Consider the following 16,833-nt stretch of genomic DNA (forward strand, 5'->3'; position numbering starts at 1 on the left):
CCCAACAACTTCCTGGAAGAACAGACTATGCTGTGAAATATTATTGGGATACTAATCTGAGAGGGAAGCTCTGTAAATTGGGATTTGATCCTGTTCCTCCAGGATTTTTGATGGGACCCTAAGTTTAAGCAAATACAGTTAATGAGGAAAATAATATAAAATAAAATAAAAATACGTGGTTAAATATTAGGCGAGCAGGCAGGAGTAGGACCATCCATAGCTTTATAATGCTCTCTCTCTCACACCGAGAAAGAGAAACAAAATCAATGGTGGCCATTTCTCTATACAGAGGCAATCTGCACAGGGTTCCTGAAGTGCCTCGACGATGGCTAATGCCACCTCCCAAAATCTCTCTCAAAGATTTCAAAACCCTTTTGAACCGCCGTAACAGAGCCCTTGCTCGTCTTCGCTCCCCTAATATCGCCACTTCAAACCCTAATTCTAACTCTGGGCTACAACTTCAACCTCTCAACCCCACTCCCCCTGATCTTAAACTTCAATTAGACGATAATAATGATGCTAATGGCAAAGAAGACGAGGGAATAATTCAATATTCAGAAATCAACAATCAAGGAAAATCGAACGTTGGAGATTATACGGTGAAACCTGCTATTGAAACTGAGATTGCACCGGAAAAAGCCTTTGATACGGTGGTTACTGATGAGAAATTGCATTCTTTGGTAGTGGTGGAGAAACCAGCTGAACCGGTTAACCCTAATTTACAGGTTTCCAAAACCTTACTCATTTTTTTCCTCGTGTTCTTTACGTGGATGGTACAAATATGCTTAATTTTGTTAGTATGTCACAAATATATTAATGAGACTGAGTTGTAGTTAACTTCAAAGCTAAACCTCAAATTGATTCTAAATGTAGAAACTCCAAGAAATTCTGAAGTGATGTGTTTTATCTCTTTTGGAGACGTTTTTCTTGTTAGTATTTAGTAACTGTTTTACTTGCTAGACAAGCGAGAAGATGGGGGTGTTAGATGAGAAAGAGAAAAGGAAAAGAGAAGTAGAAGATAGGCTGCAAACTTTGAATGCGAAAAAACATAATCTAGTGCAAGCTTTGAAGCAGGTAAGCTCTCATTTTTGTCCTAATTTTTTTTAGACGAGTTTCTGGGTATTATGACCAGGCTAATGGTGGCTCTTGACAGATATTGAATGCTGAGGAGGAATTAAAGAGACGAAATTGTATGCAAGGAATGGCGGCTCGCTCAACCGGTCAACTTCAAGTGGATACCACAAATGACACTGGGTTGAGTACTAGGCAGCCTACACCTAGGATGGGCTCAGAGGCAAGTCTTGGCGGTGATATGGAAGGGGCAGAAGCTGAAGATGCTTCGAACCAAAATACTCATTATCGCCATATGCTTAGGATGAGCAGCATGTCACCGTCTTCCGAGTCCCCTTTTAGAAGGACTACCTATTTCCAGCATAATGTGGTAACATACATCTATTACTTTACACAAATTAGTAAAATGTTCAAGCATGCCATGCCTTTTTTGTTTATCCAAAGCTAAAAAAAAAGTTGCACCTTGTTTGTTTGAGAGTGTTTTGTTTCTTCCACTTATATGACTACTGTATTATATTGGTTAAACTTTTCACTTTTCCGCATACTGAAGGAGCACGTTGCAACTGATTATTCCATTTCTGAAACTATATTGCATTTTATTCGGGAACACTGTGTCATTTAATTAAGAAAAGTGCATACTCTGAATCTTACATATTGGTTTCATTGAAGGTTTTTCATTAAAAATTTAATTGAAGAATTTCTTTGTGTTGGTTCAATTGATCGACAATTTGTTTATAATGTGCAAGGTGCCAACTGCTGACCATGAAATCCTAAGTCATTTTGTACTTGTTTTGGCATAAACAAAACTTCATTACGTAAATCTTCAAAGATTGACTGCTTTCACTCAGTCATTTCAAGGTTGTAAATATCTTCCTGTTTTGAAGGCTAGTTGCTTGCATCTATGCACAAATATGCTGCTTGACTCTATTCTCTGTAAACTATTACTTATGTGTAGTAGTGTCTTGAACTTTTGGAACCGTTTATGAGCTCAGATACAATGGGAAGCATGATAGTTTCATGTGTATAACCCACTAGATGGAATTAAATGGTATCACCTTTTCTTATTATGGTTTGCTTAGCTTTGGAGATCAACAATATAACTTTACTTTGCACTGAGAGCCCTTTCACATATCCTTCAGAATGACATGCTGATTTCTTACATTATCCATGTTTTGGATCCTGAAATACTACTTCCAAACAATATCATGAAATGACATTGGGTGATTTTAAAGATTTACCTCAATATTAACTGTGTATTACAAAATCTTTTGCTTGTACACATGATAAAAATTTAAGGTCTGTTACTCATTTTTCTGTTATTGCTATTTCATTTAGGTTCCACACCCTTCTCGAGCAAGTATGGGGGTTACAGGTAGTCCATCTCCATCACGCTTTGCTCCTATAGGCCATCAGGGGAATCCTGGAAATCTGCCAGCAGTATCTGTATCTGGAACAAATTACATTGCATCCTCTCCCTCCCCTGCGGCATCCGGCAGCACATCTGTATTTAGAGATGCTCGGCAGCCAAGTCCATGGAATTAGCAACTATGTGCTTCTGCCACCATGATGTAACATCTAGCATTATTTTCTGTACCTGATGTTACTGCTTCATGCTCCAATTGTTCAAGTTCTGGTTGGCAGGAATACCTTGAGTTCTCATACAATGAAGCACCATCAAGACACTATTGGTTCATGACTTAACCTTTAGAATGCTGTAAATCCAAAATTGCCGAAAACCATTCCATATCCGTACTCTGGTTATGTTGATGATTTGAAATGTAAACATAACCTGTATTTGTAAGATTATTTTCATAGCTTTAAAAGGTTTTAATCATCCATATATAAAGCTCTATTCGTGCATATCAGTGCATTCTTGCTGCTTGCAAGTGCAAGAATAAGATTGAATTGTATCCCTATAGCAATTTTGTCTTTGTTGCGTCATCATCATAATGTTTCTTCGTTTTGGCCTTGTTGATTGATGGTAACATTTCATTTAGTTTGTTGTGTGTATGCGTGAGAATAGGGGATTGAGTCATTCAAAGTAAATATTGCAGCAATAAAGAAGCGTAGGTTGTTGTGACAAAACTGCTTTGTCCACTCTTTCTGCCGTTCTAAATTGATTCCATTGTTCTCTCTCTTTGGCCATTTTTATTGATGGCCCCTCTCTGATTGCAGGACTGTTAGATCCCTAAGACAACAGTATCTTTGATAAGTTTTACACTACTTCCTAAACCATCTGATTTTTCCTTCCTTCAGATCAATCAAGTCAATGGTCAAACTTATCACAGACCCTCCATTACTTCTTGTATGTGCATGTAAAACAAAAAAAGCCCAAGATCTCGCCATACAACTCCCAATCAAATGAACCCCACATCATAACTTAAAGAACTTCCACCATCGCCAAACCAGTGGGCAAGAGGAAACAATTCCCACTTCTCTTCATTTCCTTATCCCCAAACAAATTACATGGAACGCCACACCCCCCACCACAAGCGCACCATTGCAGCAACCCCAGATCCTAAGTCATCCATGGATCCCACCCTCAAAAAGCACTCCAACAAAACAAACATCTCTACCAAAACCTCTCACTCAACATCTCAAAAGAACCCAGATTCCTCAACTTCTTCTAAACCCTTCTATTATATGACCAATAGTTTTTCAAGGTTGAACCTTTATCATAACAAAGTTCGTTCTTCACAAAAACACAGCATAAACCCACCTACCAAAGACATCCATTTGCAAGCCAAAGCCTTGACGGTTTCTGCTGATTCTGATTCCTCCAAGTTCCTGCTCGTTAAACCAAGTAAATTAATGCAACCCCAACAGAAGGGTGCATCCAGATATGAAAAAGACGGCCGAATAAAGGAGGAAAATTCTAAAGAGATGATGAAGAAATTATCGAAAGGTGGGCCGTTGAATAGTAAAAAGAAGGAAGTTCATAAGGAGGAAGTTTATGGTAAGGAACTGGTATTAGTGAGGGATAAAGATGTGAAGAATCTACCACATGAAGGGCATGATGTCAAGAGAGTTCCAGTTTCATTAGGGCGAAGAAGATCCTTCTATGGCTCACAGGTTGAGTTGGCTGGTGCTCTTGCAAATTGCGGTGTGAAAGTTGTTTCAGTTGATATGCCGCCGTTTATGCAGATCCATGCGGTTGATTTTGCAAGAAAGACTTATGATAGCTTAGAAAAGTTTACTGCCAAAACCCTTGCACTCACTCTCAAGAAGGTAATTGCGAATCACTAATCACATAGTCAATTCTTAATTGTAATATAAATTTGGTCCATATCTTATTTTGTTGAAGGCTTTTCCTTTCTTTTAACCTGAAATCTGATTCTTGAGTTTACGATTGATTAGCGAATGCTAATGAGTTTGTGGGGATTGGGATGTTTGCAGGAGTTTGATGGGGTTTATGGACCGGCGTGGCACTGTATCGTGGGAACAAGTTTTGGGTCTTTTGTCACGCATTCGGTTGGTGGGTTTCTGTATTTTTCAATGGATCAAAAGTTGTATATCCTGCTGTTTAAGACCACTGTACAAAAAGCAGAGTGAAGTGGATGAGAATGAGTGGTTGAAGTTACATCATCCCTATCCCTAGTCTAGAATAGAAAAGTTTAGAAAATATAAATCAACATTGTGTTGTATTGTCCCATTTGTGGCTTATACATTGGTTTGGCTCAAAGAGTAGGACATGAAAAAATCAATTTTCTTTTTGTTCAATTTCCATTTGTTCGCCAGATTGACCTGGTCTATTTTCAAACCCATTCGACGTTTCTTTAATGACTAGTGGGATTAGTTTTGAGAGAAAACTCTTCTTGTGATTTTATTGCCTGCCCCATCTCCATCGCTAGACTTTTTTTTTCCAAAGTCTGGATTCTTAATGCTGAAGTTTCATTGCACATAATTTATTAGGGTACAGAGAATGGTACAGCATAGTGTTGCTTGGATTTCATCAATCGTTATAATTGGATGTGACGAGCTGTGGTTTTCCTCTGAGAGGGGCCATGCTTTCGTCACTACATCAATAATTTCACGTTTCACTTCTGAGTAAAAGGGTCACGTCCTGCAAATGCATTTATTTTGAAGCCATTACTACGATGATTGTACAAACAGGTTCATGATGCTTGCTGTTATTCATTTCACCAGCAAATTTACAAATGTCCATCTAATTTGTGGGTGGGTTGCTTGTTTTGATGCAAATGGTAGCCGTACCTCTGTTTCTCCGAATTACAATCTATTAATACTGAGTCTCTGACTGTCGCATTACAAGGCAATGCAATGCATGCATGAGTCCATAAATGTCCTCAGATTTTTGGCAAATGAGTTCTCAAAGGTTAATCTTTAAATAGACAGGTTTCCATTCCAGAGCAGGTGGCAATGTATTAGATTAATTAAAGGAAGGTGCAACGGGATCATTAACTGTTTCTGAAACTTTTATCGACCGTATATGATTGATGTTGATCTGCTCAACCACTTTTGACAGTCCGGTCCTGAAATTATTTATCTGAGCAGGGAGAATGGGGCCTCCAATAGTGGGGCATCTAGGTCTGTTGCTTGTATTTCTCAGTGAAATGAGACCAGGTAGACTATAAGAGAAACACAAAACAACCATGGCTTGAATCAGGAGATGAAATGTCAAATTTGGAAGCTGAAACCGTGGAAAATAAGCACACAGACTTATTAAGAGAAAAAACGAACACCTGGTGGTACTGGTTTGCAAACTTCGAAGCACAGAAAACTTTTGGACTACTGGTTCACTTTTTGAAAACGATGTCTTGTTCTTCCTTAGAGAAGAATGTCACATCATCACTAATTCAGTAGACCGGTAATATGTAAAACGATACAAGACTACTCTTTCTAATGTGTTTCTGAGTTTACATTCTACTCTTGCAAATTTTTTGTTTTGATTTCTTCAAGTTACCAGGATTTTCCTGGTAATCCTGGAACTTTTGGCTAGGCCTAGTCAAAGGTCTCAGAACTCTTAATTCATTTCAATTCTACCGGACATAGATTAGTTTCAGATTTCAGTTTTCAGTTCTCAGGTGTTTAAGGATTCCAGGTTAATTCCAGTCTCAAACAAAGACCAATTCGAATACAAAACAGTAAGTTTAATTTGTTCAGATTGATAATGAGTATCTGTGTCAAAAAGTCAAAAGTTTCCAAATATAAAAAAAATATATTAAAAAAATAAAAAAAGACCATTGAAAAAAATGAATATGTCAAAGACTTGTTGCAACTTGCTACCTCCAATTAAAAATTTATTATTTTGGATTAAAGTGTAATACAATCTTAATCCATTCTCTTGTACAGTAGAATTAGAGTCTTCTAGCCTTACCCGTTAAAATCAATCAATCACTCATAACAGAAACTTTTTCATCTGGGTTTTCATAACATTTGTTTATCTTTACTTTCTTGGCACTAACCTTTACGATATGCCATGAATTCTTCCATGCAACCACTTCATTCCAAAGCCTTCTAGCAATTAGCATGTGGAAAAACATTTGTGGAGGTCGACAAGATGGGACAACAATAAGGAAAATTTCACATCTCCATACCAAATCTGCAGTTTAGGTCCACGCTTTAAAACCCAAGGATATTAGTAATTACAACAGACAAGTTTCAGCACTCTTCTAGCAGCTGCAGATGGCAAGCTTGGAGCCACACGAGGCTGAATCAAAACCTATTTTGGGCATGCCTAAAAGAGGCTTTCCAATGTGTTGATTTATATTTGATTGATTCGTATACAAATTTCTGCTAAGATGTGACGGTGCTTATTTCCATACTAAATCTGCAGTTTAGGTCCACGCTTTAAAACGTAAGGATATTAGTAATTACAACAGACAAGTTTCAGCATTCTTCTAGCAGCTGCAGATGGCAAGCTTGGAGCCACACGAGGCTGAATCAAAACCCATTTTGGGCATGCCCAAAAGAGGCTTTCCAATCTGTTGATTTATATTTGATTGATTCGTACACAAATTTCTGCTAAGATGTGACGGTACTTATTGCTTAAGCTGAAAGCTTCTCAAAACAGTAGTAAAATAAAAGCCCGACAATACACACCAATGGCTTCTGTATTTATCACTACCCACCAACTTTCTTCTGTCAACATTCCACACCATTACTGTTCTTTTCACGCGTCTCCCTCACAAATATGAGCAGGCAAACTCTTTCTCTGAAGAGCTCTAAGTGATAAATGAATTACAGAATTTTTATAAAAGAAAAAGCAAAAAAATTGTAAGAAGGTAGGTGGTGATGATAAGCTAGTAAAATGGGTGTACAATTTGGTTGATGATTTTCATTACTGAGCTTATCCATTGTGTTTCATCAACTACCGTTCATGGATTGTCCTTTTTCAATAAATCATGTTCATGTTGTACTACATATTAGAAGAAAATAAATAATTAATTAATTAATCTTATTATGCTATTCACATGTCCACTTTCTTATTAAATAATTAAATAAATAAATAATACGAATTTATTTTAAATTAAAAATAAAATAAAATAAAATAAAATTATATAATAATATATTATTTCTATATCTAATTATGTATATATTATATTATTTATATTTAAATAGGACTAAAACATAACATCCCAAACTAATTAAAACCCGTCAATAATTTTAATAATTAAATCACATTCTAATTATTAAAAAGTAAGATAAAAAAATTTTAAATAAAAATCACGAATAATATGTACAATATGAAAAAATGTTCATCGAACATTTATTTAAATTATCTCTAAAAAATTTATATTATCAAAATATATTTAAATCTATACATTTTTTAATGTATGAATTTTTTATTGTAGTTAAACAACTATTTAGAGATTAATATTTTTATAATAAAACTATATATATTTATATATATATATTTTGATATATAATTTAAATATATAAATAATATATATTTAAATAAATAAATAATTTTAAATTAAAAATAAAATAATATTTAATTATATAATTAAATTTATGTAAATATATGTATTTATTATTAATCTATTTTTACGGATATGTTGTACTGTTCCTCGCCTCTCCGGCGCGTGATCCCATGACTTCTCTCATCTAACTACTCTACGCGCCCAGTCAATGGACTCGCCAATGTCTAAGTTGGATGAAGGAATGAAACTCTCAGAGGGACACGTGGATGAAATAAAAAACGTGTACCAAGAGAAATATAGCGACGCATGTGGGTAAAATGTTAAATCCAATTGATCTCCGCCGGAGAAAACCTCATTGTAAGTGGCGTGATGTCTTCAAAAGTTCACTATGCCTTGAATTTATGGAATCTTTCTGTTTATAAAGACATGTATTTCCCAAATTGCCCTTAAAGATATATTGAAGATTAAAACTTTTTTTTTTTTTAACAGAAATATGAAATTAACTTTTTCTTTTGAGGGTGAATATAGAAAGCGCAGGGTGCACATTACGCACAGTACTCCCCCACCTTCTTTCCTCGTGCCAAAAAAGATCATACACTCTAGCCTTACGGTCTCTGTCTCTCAACTTCAATAAGTCCTTCGCTTTCTCTCCTTATCTGCTACTTTATCAACCCTTCTTCAATTCTCTAAACCTCGCTCAATTTACTATCTTTTTCCCTCTGTTCATTTCAACATCTACTCTCAATTCCGGATCCGAATCCTGTACTGCTTTACATGAACTTCCTTCTTTGAAAAATGGATCCTCCACTTGTAAATGAGTCTTCTTTCTCTGCAGCCAACCCATCTTCCTACAGTTTGGCTGAGATTTGGTCCTACCCAATCCACGGTGCTGAAGCGGGCCTCCAAATGGGAAATTTGGGTCAGGGATTTGGGGAGAGTTCGGGTCACAGAGATGGGTCGATGGAGGAATCAACAGTCACTGAACAAAGTGGTGGTGGGTGTGGAAGGAAGAGAAGAGATTTGAGCTCTGAAGATGAGTCGTCTAAGATTGTTTCTACTACTAGTAGTGCAAATGACTTGGTGGGTCTAACCTGGTTTTTGCATTTAGTTTTTTTTTTTTTCCGGGCCCTTGTGTTTGATTTTCTATTTAGTGATGGGAAAGTGAAAAGAAAAAAGTGAATTTTGAGGATATGTTTTGTTTTGATTTTGATTTAACTTGATGGGAAGTTGAATGGAAATGCTTTTGCACAATTGATAAGGAAATTTATTTTATTTTATTTTTAAATAAATTTTAATTCAATTGACTGTGTTAAATAGATTTGCAAAAAGAAAATGTACTGGATGTTTACGTTTTAGCTCGTTGGAATGGAGACTTTATGTGTATTCTGAAAATATCAAGATTATTTTTGGTATGATTTTTCGGATTGTTATTAATCTACTATAATCATTCTGATTTTTTAGAAAAGATAGGAATAAATTTGGGTAATAACTATGTTCTGTAGATTTGGCGTGGAGTTTATGTTTAGCTGCTCAATTTGGTTGGTCAAAGTCTTAAGATTTGAGACTTGGTTGATGGTATTCTTGCCAACCAAATGAAAAGAAAAAGCCAAGTTTTAAGCTTTAAATATCTATATTTGTAATTACAGTTTTGAGTACATATTAGAATTTTTTTCTTTGTTGATTTGCATATTTGAAGATCTTCTCAAATCCAATTTCTTTAGAAGTTTTGGAATTCAGAACAGAAAGCAAAAGCAAAGAAAGACAAGCTTTATTTTTTAATTATTATTATTTTGGTATGTTTTACTATAACTAAAATGAATATTTATTAATTGTGACCTTAAAGGTGTCTAAAAATATAGGTTCCTTGGTTCTCCTTCTAATTAAACATGGTAAAATATAATATCACTTGATTTTGATTCTGGATAAAAGCAATTCTGTATTTTATTTATGCTTTTTTCTTCTTATGTTTGCTGCAGAATGAATCCATTGGTAAAAGAACAAAAATATCGGGATCTAAAAAGGAAAATGGTGGTTCAAAAGCTGAGGCTGAGGCAAGTTCTGTTGCTGGTAACAAGTCAGCTGAACAAAGCAATAAATCTGCAGAGCCACCAAAAGATTATATTCATGTGAGAGCAAGAAGGGGCCAAGCTACTGATAGCCATAGTCTAGCAGAGAGAGTAATTTATTTCAATCCTCTTGCTTGTTCAAATTACATTGGTGTGCAGCTGCTAATATAATATATGATGCTTCGAAGTGATTAATAAACCATTTACACTGATAGATATGAAACCTTTGACATGATTATCTTCTTTTTTGGCAATTCTTGTGTGGAACACTAATGATGTAAAGTATAATTCGTTAACATGGAAAATACTTACCTTTTGGCAGGCTAGGAGAGAAAAAATTAGTGAGAGGATGAAGATTCTTCAGGATTTGGTCCCTGGATGTAACAAGGTATCTTCAATTGTCTAACTATTTGCATATTAGATTCTTTGGCTAGTCCTGCAATTTTACACAAGTTAGTCATATGAAGAAATTGTTATGAATTTACTATAAGCTTTTGTGATCTATTTTCATTAAGTCCTATCCGCTATCTCATTTAGCTTTGTAATTGTCTCATAATAAATTGGTACTCAAAATCAGGTTATTGGTAAAGCACTTGTGCTTGATGAGATAATTAATTACATCCAGTCACTTCAGCAGCAAGTTGAGGTATGGATATCTCATCTTATGTGTCAATAGCCAGCTTATGATATTTTTCTTCTTTAAGACTGTAAACAATAATTTAATTATGTTTTCATTCTTGTAGTTCCTATCAATGAAGTTAGAAGCTGTCAATTCAAGAGTGAGCTTAAATCCTACCATTGAGGGATTTCATACAAAAGATGTAAGCCTGTTGATACTGACTGATTGCTTAATATTTTTCCTTATGATAAAGCAATTGAATCACACAGAGTGAAATTATTTTGATATTTGAGGTTACAAGGTGATCATCGATGCTGCCAAACTGGATTTTGCTCAAGTATTTATCTTACCAAATCTTTCTGGCAAATAGAAATGAACCAAGAGTGCAACTTAGATGTCTGTTGACTGTTTCATGAACCAAATAATTCCAATGAACATCACATGAAATAACCAAGTTACTTATGCTTAATTTATTGGAAACTTAGACGTTTACAGTCAAATGATTCATATGAAGTATTTTTCGACTAACTGCCTGAAGGATTGGCAGTTATTGAGAACTGATACTGTTGTGTGATTCTTTGATACTATTGCTATGTTATTAAATTTCTAAGAATTGAAAAAATTCAACCTCTTTGTAAGGTTAGGACTTTTCTTGTTCTTCCAGTAAGAGAGATATCAACAGTTGGTTAGATTGCAAGATGTGGCTAAGACACTGAGCCCTATGTTTCAATTTATCTTTTATTGTTTTTCCATCTAATTGTAATCAATATATTCAAAGATGCTTAATGGTATTACTATTACCTTTGTTGGACATGTTACCTTTATTAAAAGGCCAAATTTTATACAATTATAGCATCAAGAATCTTCTTGGAACTTCTCTGTTGTATGATTAACTGGTTTTCCTGGTGTTAGCTTGGTGCACCACCATTTGATGCTACTGGGATGATATTTGGCTCACAAGCACCTAGGGAATATGCTCATGGATCACAATACGAATGGTTGCATATGCAGGTTGGTGGTGGGGGCTTCAATAGAGCAATATAATGTTAGATAATCCTCATTGGCATTGTTGCATTAAGCAGCAAGCTGAGTTCTGATTTTTCATCTTACTCAAGGGGGAAATTTGCTATTAGTTTCCAGATTTTAGTGCAGAACATGCTTCCTGCATGTAAGACCATTAATTGAATTTGTATGATCATATCATTTGTAGAAATGTTTCTAATCTTTCTATGTATCATCTGACTGGATACTCTTGTACTCTATTAATTAGTTCTTAAAACAAATTTATCTAGAGTGAATTCAGTTCTTGAAACAGCATCTGAACGATTGTATTGGTTGTAGAAAATAACTTGTGTTGCCAAAGAACAAGTGGGGTTATTTTACCAGTGCACATACATAGCAAAAATCTGTATGATATATTTCTTTGAACCAAGTCATTGCCATAACAAGTTAGATTGGTTCTGTATTTGTGTAAGCTTAAATAAGCAAACTGGCACTTAGAAGGGAAAATTCATTACAAAACAATAGAATTTTAATTGAGCTATTGATACTAACACTTCAACGATGAATTGTTATTACAAAAGCTTACTTATTTTATATGCAATAATTATTACTATAAAACAATAAATGATCCATCACTCCTGGGAGGGTGAAGGATGGTGGAGCAAATTAACATGATAAAATACAATCTTGAAAATGGACGCAGTTGAAAATGGTCAAGAATCAAACTTGGATCTGATGCCATTGATCACATCATCTCCCACCTGGAAGGCTTTGGTCAACACCGAATTAGGAATTGAAGGTGTTGAACCGAAGAGATTTGTGGAAGCAATCACAACGCCAGGGAAGTGACTGTTGAAAGATGTAAAGGCAAGAGCCTTTCCTTCTCCAACATTAAGTTGGAAGTGAACCAGTCCTTTTGGAATCACAAACATCTCCCCAGGACTCAAAACCTTTGAGTGAAATACATTGTCACTTGTTATAAATCCTACAAGCAGCTTTCCTGCAATCACAATACCGGACTCAGATGCACGAGGGTGTGAATGAGGTGGGTTGAGTCCACCAGGGCCAAAGTCTACCCGGTTTGTCGAAAGTCCCATTGTATTGAGCCCTGGAAACGTGAAAACATTGGCAGGAGTCACCGTCGCTCCAAAGACATTTGATGTGTTTCCCTCTTTGCGCAGCCCATCGAAGAAAAAATCATCCGAAACTACTTGTTCAGCAGGTTTGCAGGAGAAGCCATTAACTGATATGGAGGAATTAAAGTCTGCAACACAGAAGTCCTGTAAAGCATCAGGATCTGCCGAACGTGAAGAGAAAGGGAGAATGAGTAACACCATTAGGCAAAATATGAGTTGGAAGGGTGAGCTTGATAAAGAAATCATATTGTTGGTGTATGCTGAAGGAAATGGCAAGATAATCTAAGAATTCCAGGATGTTGTGATGGGAGGAAGATCAATGATCCTTAAATATCCCCATCGGTAGTGGAGAAGGAAACTTGCAGGTTGGGATTAGGTGGCTGCTGACTTTGATTTATCACGTTGACTTAGCAGATGATCCCTGCCTGAAGACCAATACCAGAGAGATCATTTTGTTTTTCCACGGTTGACATGGTCAATAGCAATTTGATTGGTTAGAGAGAAGATTTCAAACCTAACTTTTATCTAGATTGTTGAAGTTTGCGGTTCTTATATTATTAAAAAAGGTTAAAAATTTGGCGAAATATTCTGCAATATACAAGGACATGTGAATCTGAAGCATTCTAAGGTGCAATCTTGCAAGTTTACGGAAAATTGGAACCTGGTCGTTTCCTAGTATTTGGAAATGGCTTGGCATACGACATAGCTCATGTAATAACTGGTCATTGGAGCAATAAAAAAATAAGGACAACCATGAATCCGGAGCAGTTTTTGTGAGTTTTAAGCTGACACAAGCAGATGGTAGCACCTAATAAACCTTAACTTCTTCAAAATTAATCATTTTCCCCTCAGGAAGTTATTCAAAACAAATGTATGCTGTTCTTTTGGTTCTAAAACTAATTCAAAATAAGATCATGACTATTTAGGAAAGAGCTTTAAAGTCGACAAAGTCTCCAACAACTGCAGTCATCAGCAGCTGCAAATAATACTTTAATAACCATGTCTAGTAATCGTCAGCAACTGAATGGAGGAGTTTGTTGACCAATCCAATGGTCGTCAGCAACTTAATCTATCACCTCCTTTGACTCTCAGATTGCACCAAGGGCCAGGAACTATAGCCTTCTAGATTGGGTAGCCGCATTTTGGATAACCATTGCACACTTGCAAGATATCCTTCAATTAAGAATTCCAGTGAGACAAGGCAATTGAACATACAAAAAGACTTCATAACCTGATGTAATAATTATTCATTTTTTTAAAAAGAAAACAAATTGTACATTCATGGTGGTACATGTGGAATCAAGTTACAAGAACGAGGACATTTTGCCAACACAAAAACAACCTAGCAGTTGGCATGACCCCTCTTCTTTCCAAGCATTATTTTAATATCTCAAGCTTAGTTACACTCACTGGAAAACAAATACAAATATCTGGAACCCATTACACAAACTCAAAAAGCCATACCGGTGAACATTCAAGCTGTGGTCTTTTGAATTTGACATGTCAGAGCCTTCCTTCTTCTAAAGAGAGCATTCAGGTTTGATTTCCATGTCCAGCGTCAAAGTTTCATACTGTGGATGCTAAATTAATCAAAATAGAGGAAAACATAATTAAATCTCATGAAGACAAATATAAGATAGCCATTTGGTGCACCTGTCAAAGGCAGCCTGGCTAATGGGAATCGCACCAGATGGGGATACAAGAGCATCCACAGGTACATCAGTTGGAGTGACTGGTATAATTCCTTCATCCAAGATCTGTAAAGAGTATGACAGTGCAACTGCAAAATTAAAGTACAATTATATATAATGTAATCAGGTTGTTTGACTCATAGGCTTTGCTTTTTGCATTATATGATCATAAAAGAACCACAAGCAATCCACACCTAAGAGAGGCTGCCTCCAATTCCTCTCCTTTGCCAGCTCTTGGTATTTCTTCAGGAAGGTATCATAATAACTTCAGAGTTGTAAGACATAATGTTAGCAACGACTTAAAGGTAAAACTAATGCTAAAGCTACACATAGAAAAAGCTAAAAGCCAAAAAGAAAAAATGTGTGCCTTATTAACCATTGAGATAAAGAGAGAGTTTAGATTTTCGCTACAATTCTAGTGGTTACAGGAGTGGATTCAAGAAATGATATTGGAAGTTTTGAAAGATCTAAAATTTACAGCTTTTGTATATCAGAGAGAGTAATCCGAATAGTTGCTCACAAAAACAGGTTCAATGACCAACTGAAGTTGCCTTGTTGCCTAAATTTTACAAACAAACAGCCATAGATTTCACAGGCTAAGAGGCAACCTAGCCTGTGAAGTGTTGGATTAAAGCAGGGTTTAAGGTTAAATTATTGCATGTATGCTTGTTTACATGCATATATGTGAAACATGTCTGTGCATCTCTAAAGCTCAAATTACAATACTAAAGAGGTAAATAGTTTTTGCAGGACATGAGCAAGAACATCACCCTCCACCACGGCCAATGCGTCTCCCAGATCTGTCAAATGCAAGTCCTGGAAAAATACAAGATGAATATGATTGACTGCAGTTACATTTAAAATCTACAAGATAATTAAGAGGAGAGGTGAAAATGACAAGAATACCAGGTAAGAGGAGTAAATCCACTGGCTCATTTGCCTGCAACACTGCAACAAGGAAGATCATTATAACTGACATCAGTTAAAACACAAAGAAAACAGAGATAGAATGTGTTTGCCTTACAATTCAGAATTTAGATTCAACACTAGAAAGCCAATGGTTTTTCATAAAAGAAGGCTTTAACACATAAATTTAGACGTACAAGTTTTCTGGAAGCACAGCAGAACAAAAATATCTTATAGCATAAGCAAAATCTAATTCCTTTCAACTTCTTTTAATGTAACATTTTGAAGTATGATTTACCATCCTCTCGCTCCTTTCCATCAGCATCCACAGGAGCTGGCTCTAAAATATTCATGGAGTTGGCAATTAGATCATCAACACTTGAAATATGAAACAATCGCATGTTACTGTTCTTGTCCTCCACACGTGGAACATAAAGCTTCTTCACCATCTTCGCATGGCTATCTAAATAAGTTTAAAATTGTATCATAAGAATTCCCCAAAAATGAAACAAAAAGGTAAAGATATCATGTTAGCAGATAGCACACTTTATGACAAAAATAAATATTGCTTAGAAATGTGATAAATCCACATCCAACTCTGAACTTAAATCATCCAAATTGAATTTAGTCATTCCATCTCTAACAAAATCAAATTCCCAACAACTATATGGCATGATATAAATACTCGTGATAGTAAAAAAAAAAAAAAAAAGGACGCACCTTTGGGTGGAGTTTGCAAAATTCGAGACAGCAATTTAGAGGTATCAACTTCTCTCAAAGCAGAGCAACTTATATAGGCGCATAACCTCTGACAAGACTTGAACCATGGAGCTTCCAAAACAATGTTCTGAATGGCATCATCTGGAAACTAAACACCATTAATTCCTAACATCCAAATAGGCCCAACAAACAAAATTAAAATACAAATACAGTATAATGATGAGATCGATGATTAACTGACCTTCATAGGATCTAAGAGAAGGGTCCATGGACTTGAGGGTCCGGCGGACTTTTGATCGAAGGAGCCGTTTTTGCGCGAAAATGGAATCCAGACTGGATTGTTGTGGTGGGTTAGTGGTGGTGTTGTTGTTCATGATCATGACGGAGCCAAAAGAGCGTGGCGAGGTGAGTTTGTTGTTGAAGTAGTTGAGAGTGAGTGAAGAGTAGGTGTAGGCGCGCGCTTGGGTTACCAGCGCCACCGCCACCTTCGCATCTTGTCCTAGCCCACTTGTCCACATTATTACACCTTTTTCTTTGTTCTCAGACGCCCTCTAACATTTCCTTTTTACTTGTCAAGAGGTTTCATGTTCCACTTTATTACAGTTTTTTCTTATTACAATTTAATATTTGGACCATGACAACGTGCATTAATAGCAATATTGCGAATGTAGGGGCTTGGAGAAACTCAAAACTTACCCAGTAAAGATCTCAACTTTGTGTAATTAATGAGGAGAAAAATAT

At 35.9% G+C, this 16,833-nt stretch overlaps 5 protein-coding genes across 5 annotated transcripts; 3 read left to right on the forward strand and 2 right to left on the reverse strand.

Moving 5' to 3' along the window:
• The first annotated feature begins 200 nt into the window (after nt 1-200).
• Nucleotides 201-2,931, forward strand: LOC123211447. Its single transcript, XM_044630187.1, has 4 exons — nt 201-725; nt 961-1,074; nt 1,154-1,441; nt 2,407-2,931. The coding sequence occupies exons 1-4, from the start codon at nt 228-230 to the stop codon at nt 2,611-2,613; spliced, it is 1,107 nt and encodes a 368-aa protein (XP_044486122.1). The 5' UTR covers nt 201-227; the 3' UTR covers nt 2,614-2,931.
• Nucleotides 2,932-3,243: 312 nt separating this feature from the next.
• Nucleotides 3,244-4,791, forward strand: LOC123211448. Its single transcript, XM_044630188.1, has 2 exons — nt 3,244-4,299; nt 4,468-4,791. Exons 1-2 carry the CDS (start codon nt 3,538-3,540, stop codon nt 4,621-4,623), a joined length of 918 nt encoding a protein of 305 aa, XP_044486123.1. The 5' UTR covers nt 3,244-3,537; the 3' UTR covers nt 4,624-4,791.
• A 3,702-nt stretch (nt 4,792-8,493) lies between these two features.
• LOC123212014 (transcription factor bHLH79) lies at nt 8,494-11,954 on the forward strand. The gene is made up of 6 exons (XM_044631032.1): nt 8,494-9,032; nt 9,929-10,129; nt 10,341-10,406; nt 10,596-10,664; nt 10,762-10,839; nt 11,550-11,954. The coding sequence occupies exons 1-6, from the start codon at nt 8,748-8,750 to the stop codon at nt 11,679-11,681; spliced, it is 831 nt and encodes a 276-aa protein (XP_044486967.1). The 5' UTR covers nt 8,494-8,747; the 3' UTR covers nt 11,682-11,954.
• Nucleotides 11,955-12,146: 192 nt separating this feature from the next.
• LOC123212015 (germin-like protein subfamily T member 2) lies at nt 12,147-13,239 on the reverse strand. The gene has a single exon (XM_044631033.1). It carries the CDS (start codon nt 13,019-13,021, stop codon nt 12,353-12,355), a length of 669 nt encoding a protein of 222 aa, XP_044486968.1. The 5' UTR covers nt 13,022-13,239; the 3' UTR covers nt 12,147-12,352.
• A 768-nt stretch (nt 13,240-14,007) lies between these two features.
• On the reverse strand, nt 14,008-16,664 carry LOC123212013 (5-formyltetrahydrofolate cyclo-ligase, mitochondrial-like). Its single transcript, XM_044631031.1, has 8 exons — nt 16,334-16,664; nt 16,093-16,233; nt 15,671-15,835; nt 15,373-15,414; nt 15,237-15,282; nt 14,661-14,731; nt 14,429-14,555; nt 14,008-14,346 (listed from the first exon to the last, which is right to left on the reverse strand). Exons 1-8 carry the CDS (start codon nt 16,608-16,610, stop codon nt 14,334-14,336), a joined length of 882 nt encoding a protein of 293 aa, XP_044486966.1. The 5' UTR covers nt 16,611-16,664; the 3' UTR covers nt 14,008-14,333.
• Between the last annotated feature and the right edge of the window lie 169 nt (nt 16,665-16,833).

This window comes from Mangifera indica, chromosome 3 (genome assembly GCF_011075055.1).
Source record: "Mangifera indica cultivar Alphonso chromosome 3, CATAS_Mindica_2.1, whole genome shotgun sequence".
NCBI classification, from domain to species: domain Eukaryota; kingdom Viridiplantae; phylum Streptophyta; class Magnoliopsida; order Sapindales; family Anacardiaceae; genus Mangifera; species Mangifera indica.

Coding starts and splice junctions, on each gene's coding strand:
- LOC123211447 (XM_044630187.1), top strand. CDS start 228: ATGCTCTCTCTCTCACACCGAGAAAGAGAAACAAAATCAATGGTGGCC. Junction 726..960: donor CGGTTAACCCTAATTTACAG/GTTTCCAAAACC, acceptor TTTACTTGCTAG/ACAAGCGAGAAGATGGGGGT. Junction 1,442..2,406: donor CCTATTTCCAGCATAATGTG/GTAACATACATC, acceptor TATTTCATTTAG/GTTCCACACCCTTCTCGAGC.
- LOC123211448 (XM_044630188.1), top strand. CDS start 3,538: ATGGAACGCCACACCCCCCACCACAAGCGCACCATTGCAGCAACCCCA. Junction 4,300..4,467: donor TTGCACTCACTCTCAAGAAG/GTAATTGCGAAT, acceptor GGATGTTTGCAG/GAGTTTGATGGGGTTTATGG.
- LOC123212014 (XM_044631032.1), top strand. CDS start 8,748: ATGGATCCTCCACTTGTAAATGAGTCTTCTTTCTCTGCAGCCAACCCA. Junction 9,033..9,928: donor CTAGTAGTGCAAATGACTTG/GTGGGTCTAACC, acceptor TGTTTGCTGCAG/AATGAATCCATTGGTAAAAG. Junction 10,130..10,340: donor GCCATAGTCTAGCAGAGAGA/GTAATTTATTTC, acceptor ACCTTTTGGCAG/GCTAGGAGAGAAAAAATTAG.
- LOC123212015 (XM_044631033.1), bottom strand. CDS start 13,021: ATGATTTCTTTATCAAGCTCACCCTTCCAACTCATATTTTGCCTAATG.
- LOC123212013 (XM_044631031.1), bottom strand. CDS start 16,610: ATGTGGACAAGTGGGCTAGGACAAGATGCGAAGGTGGCGGTGGCGCTG. Junction 15,836..16,092: donor TTTGCAAACTCCACCCAAAG/GTGCGTCCTTTT, acceptor AAACTTATTTAG/ATAGCCATGCGAAGATGGTG. Junction 14,732..15,236: donor CGCATTGGCCGTGGTGGAGG/GTGATGTTCTTG, acceptor ACAACTCTGAAG/TTATTATGATACCTTCCTGA.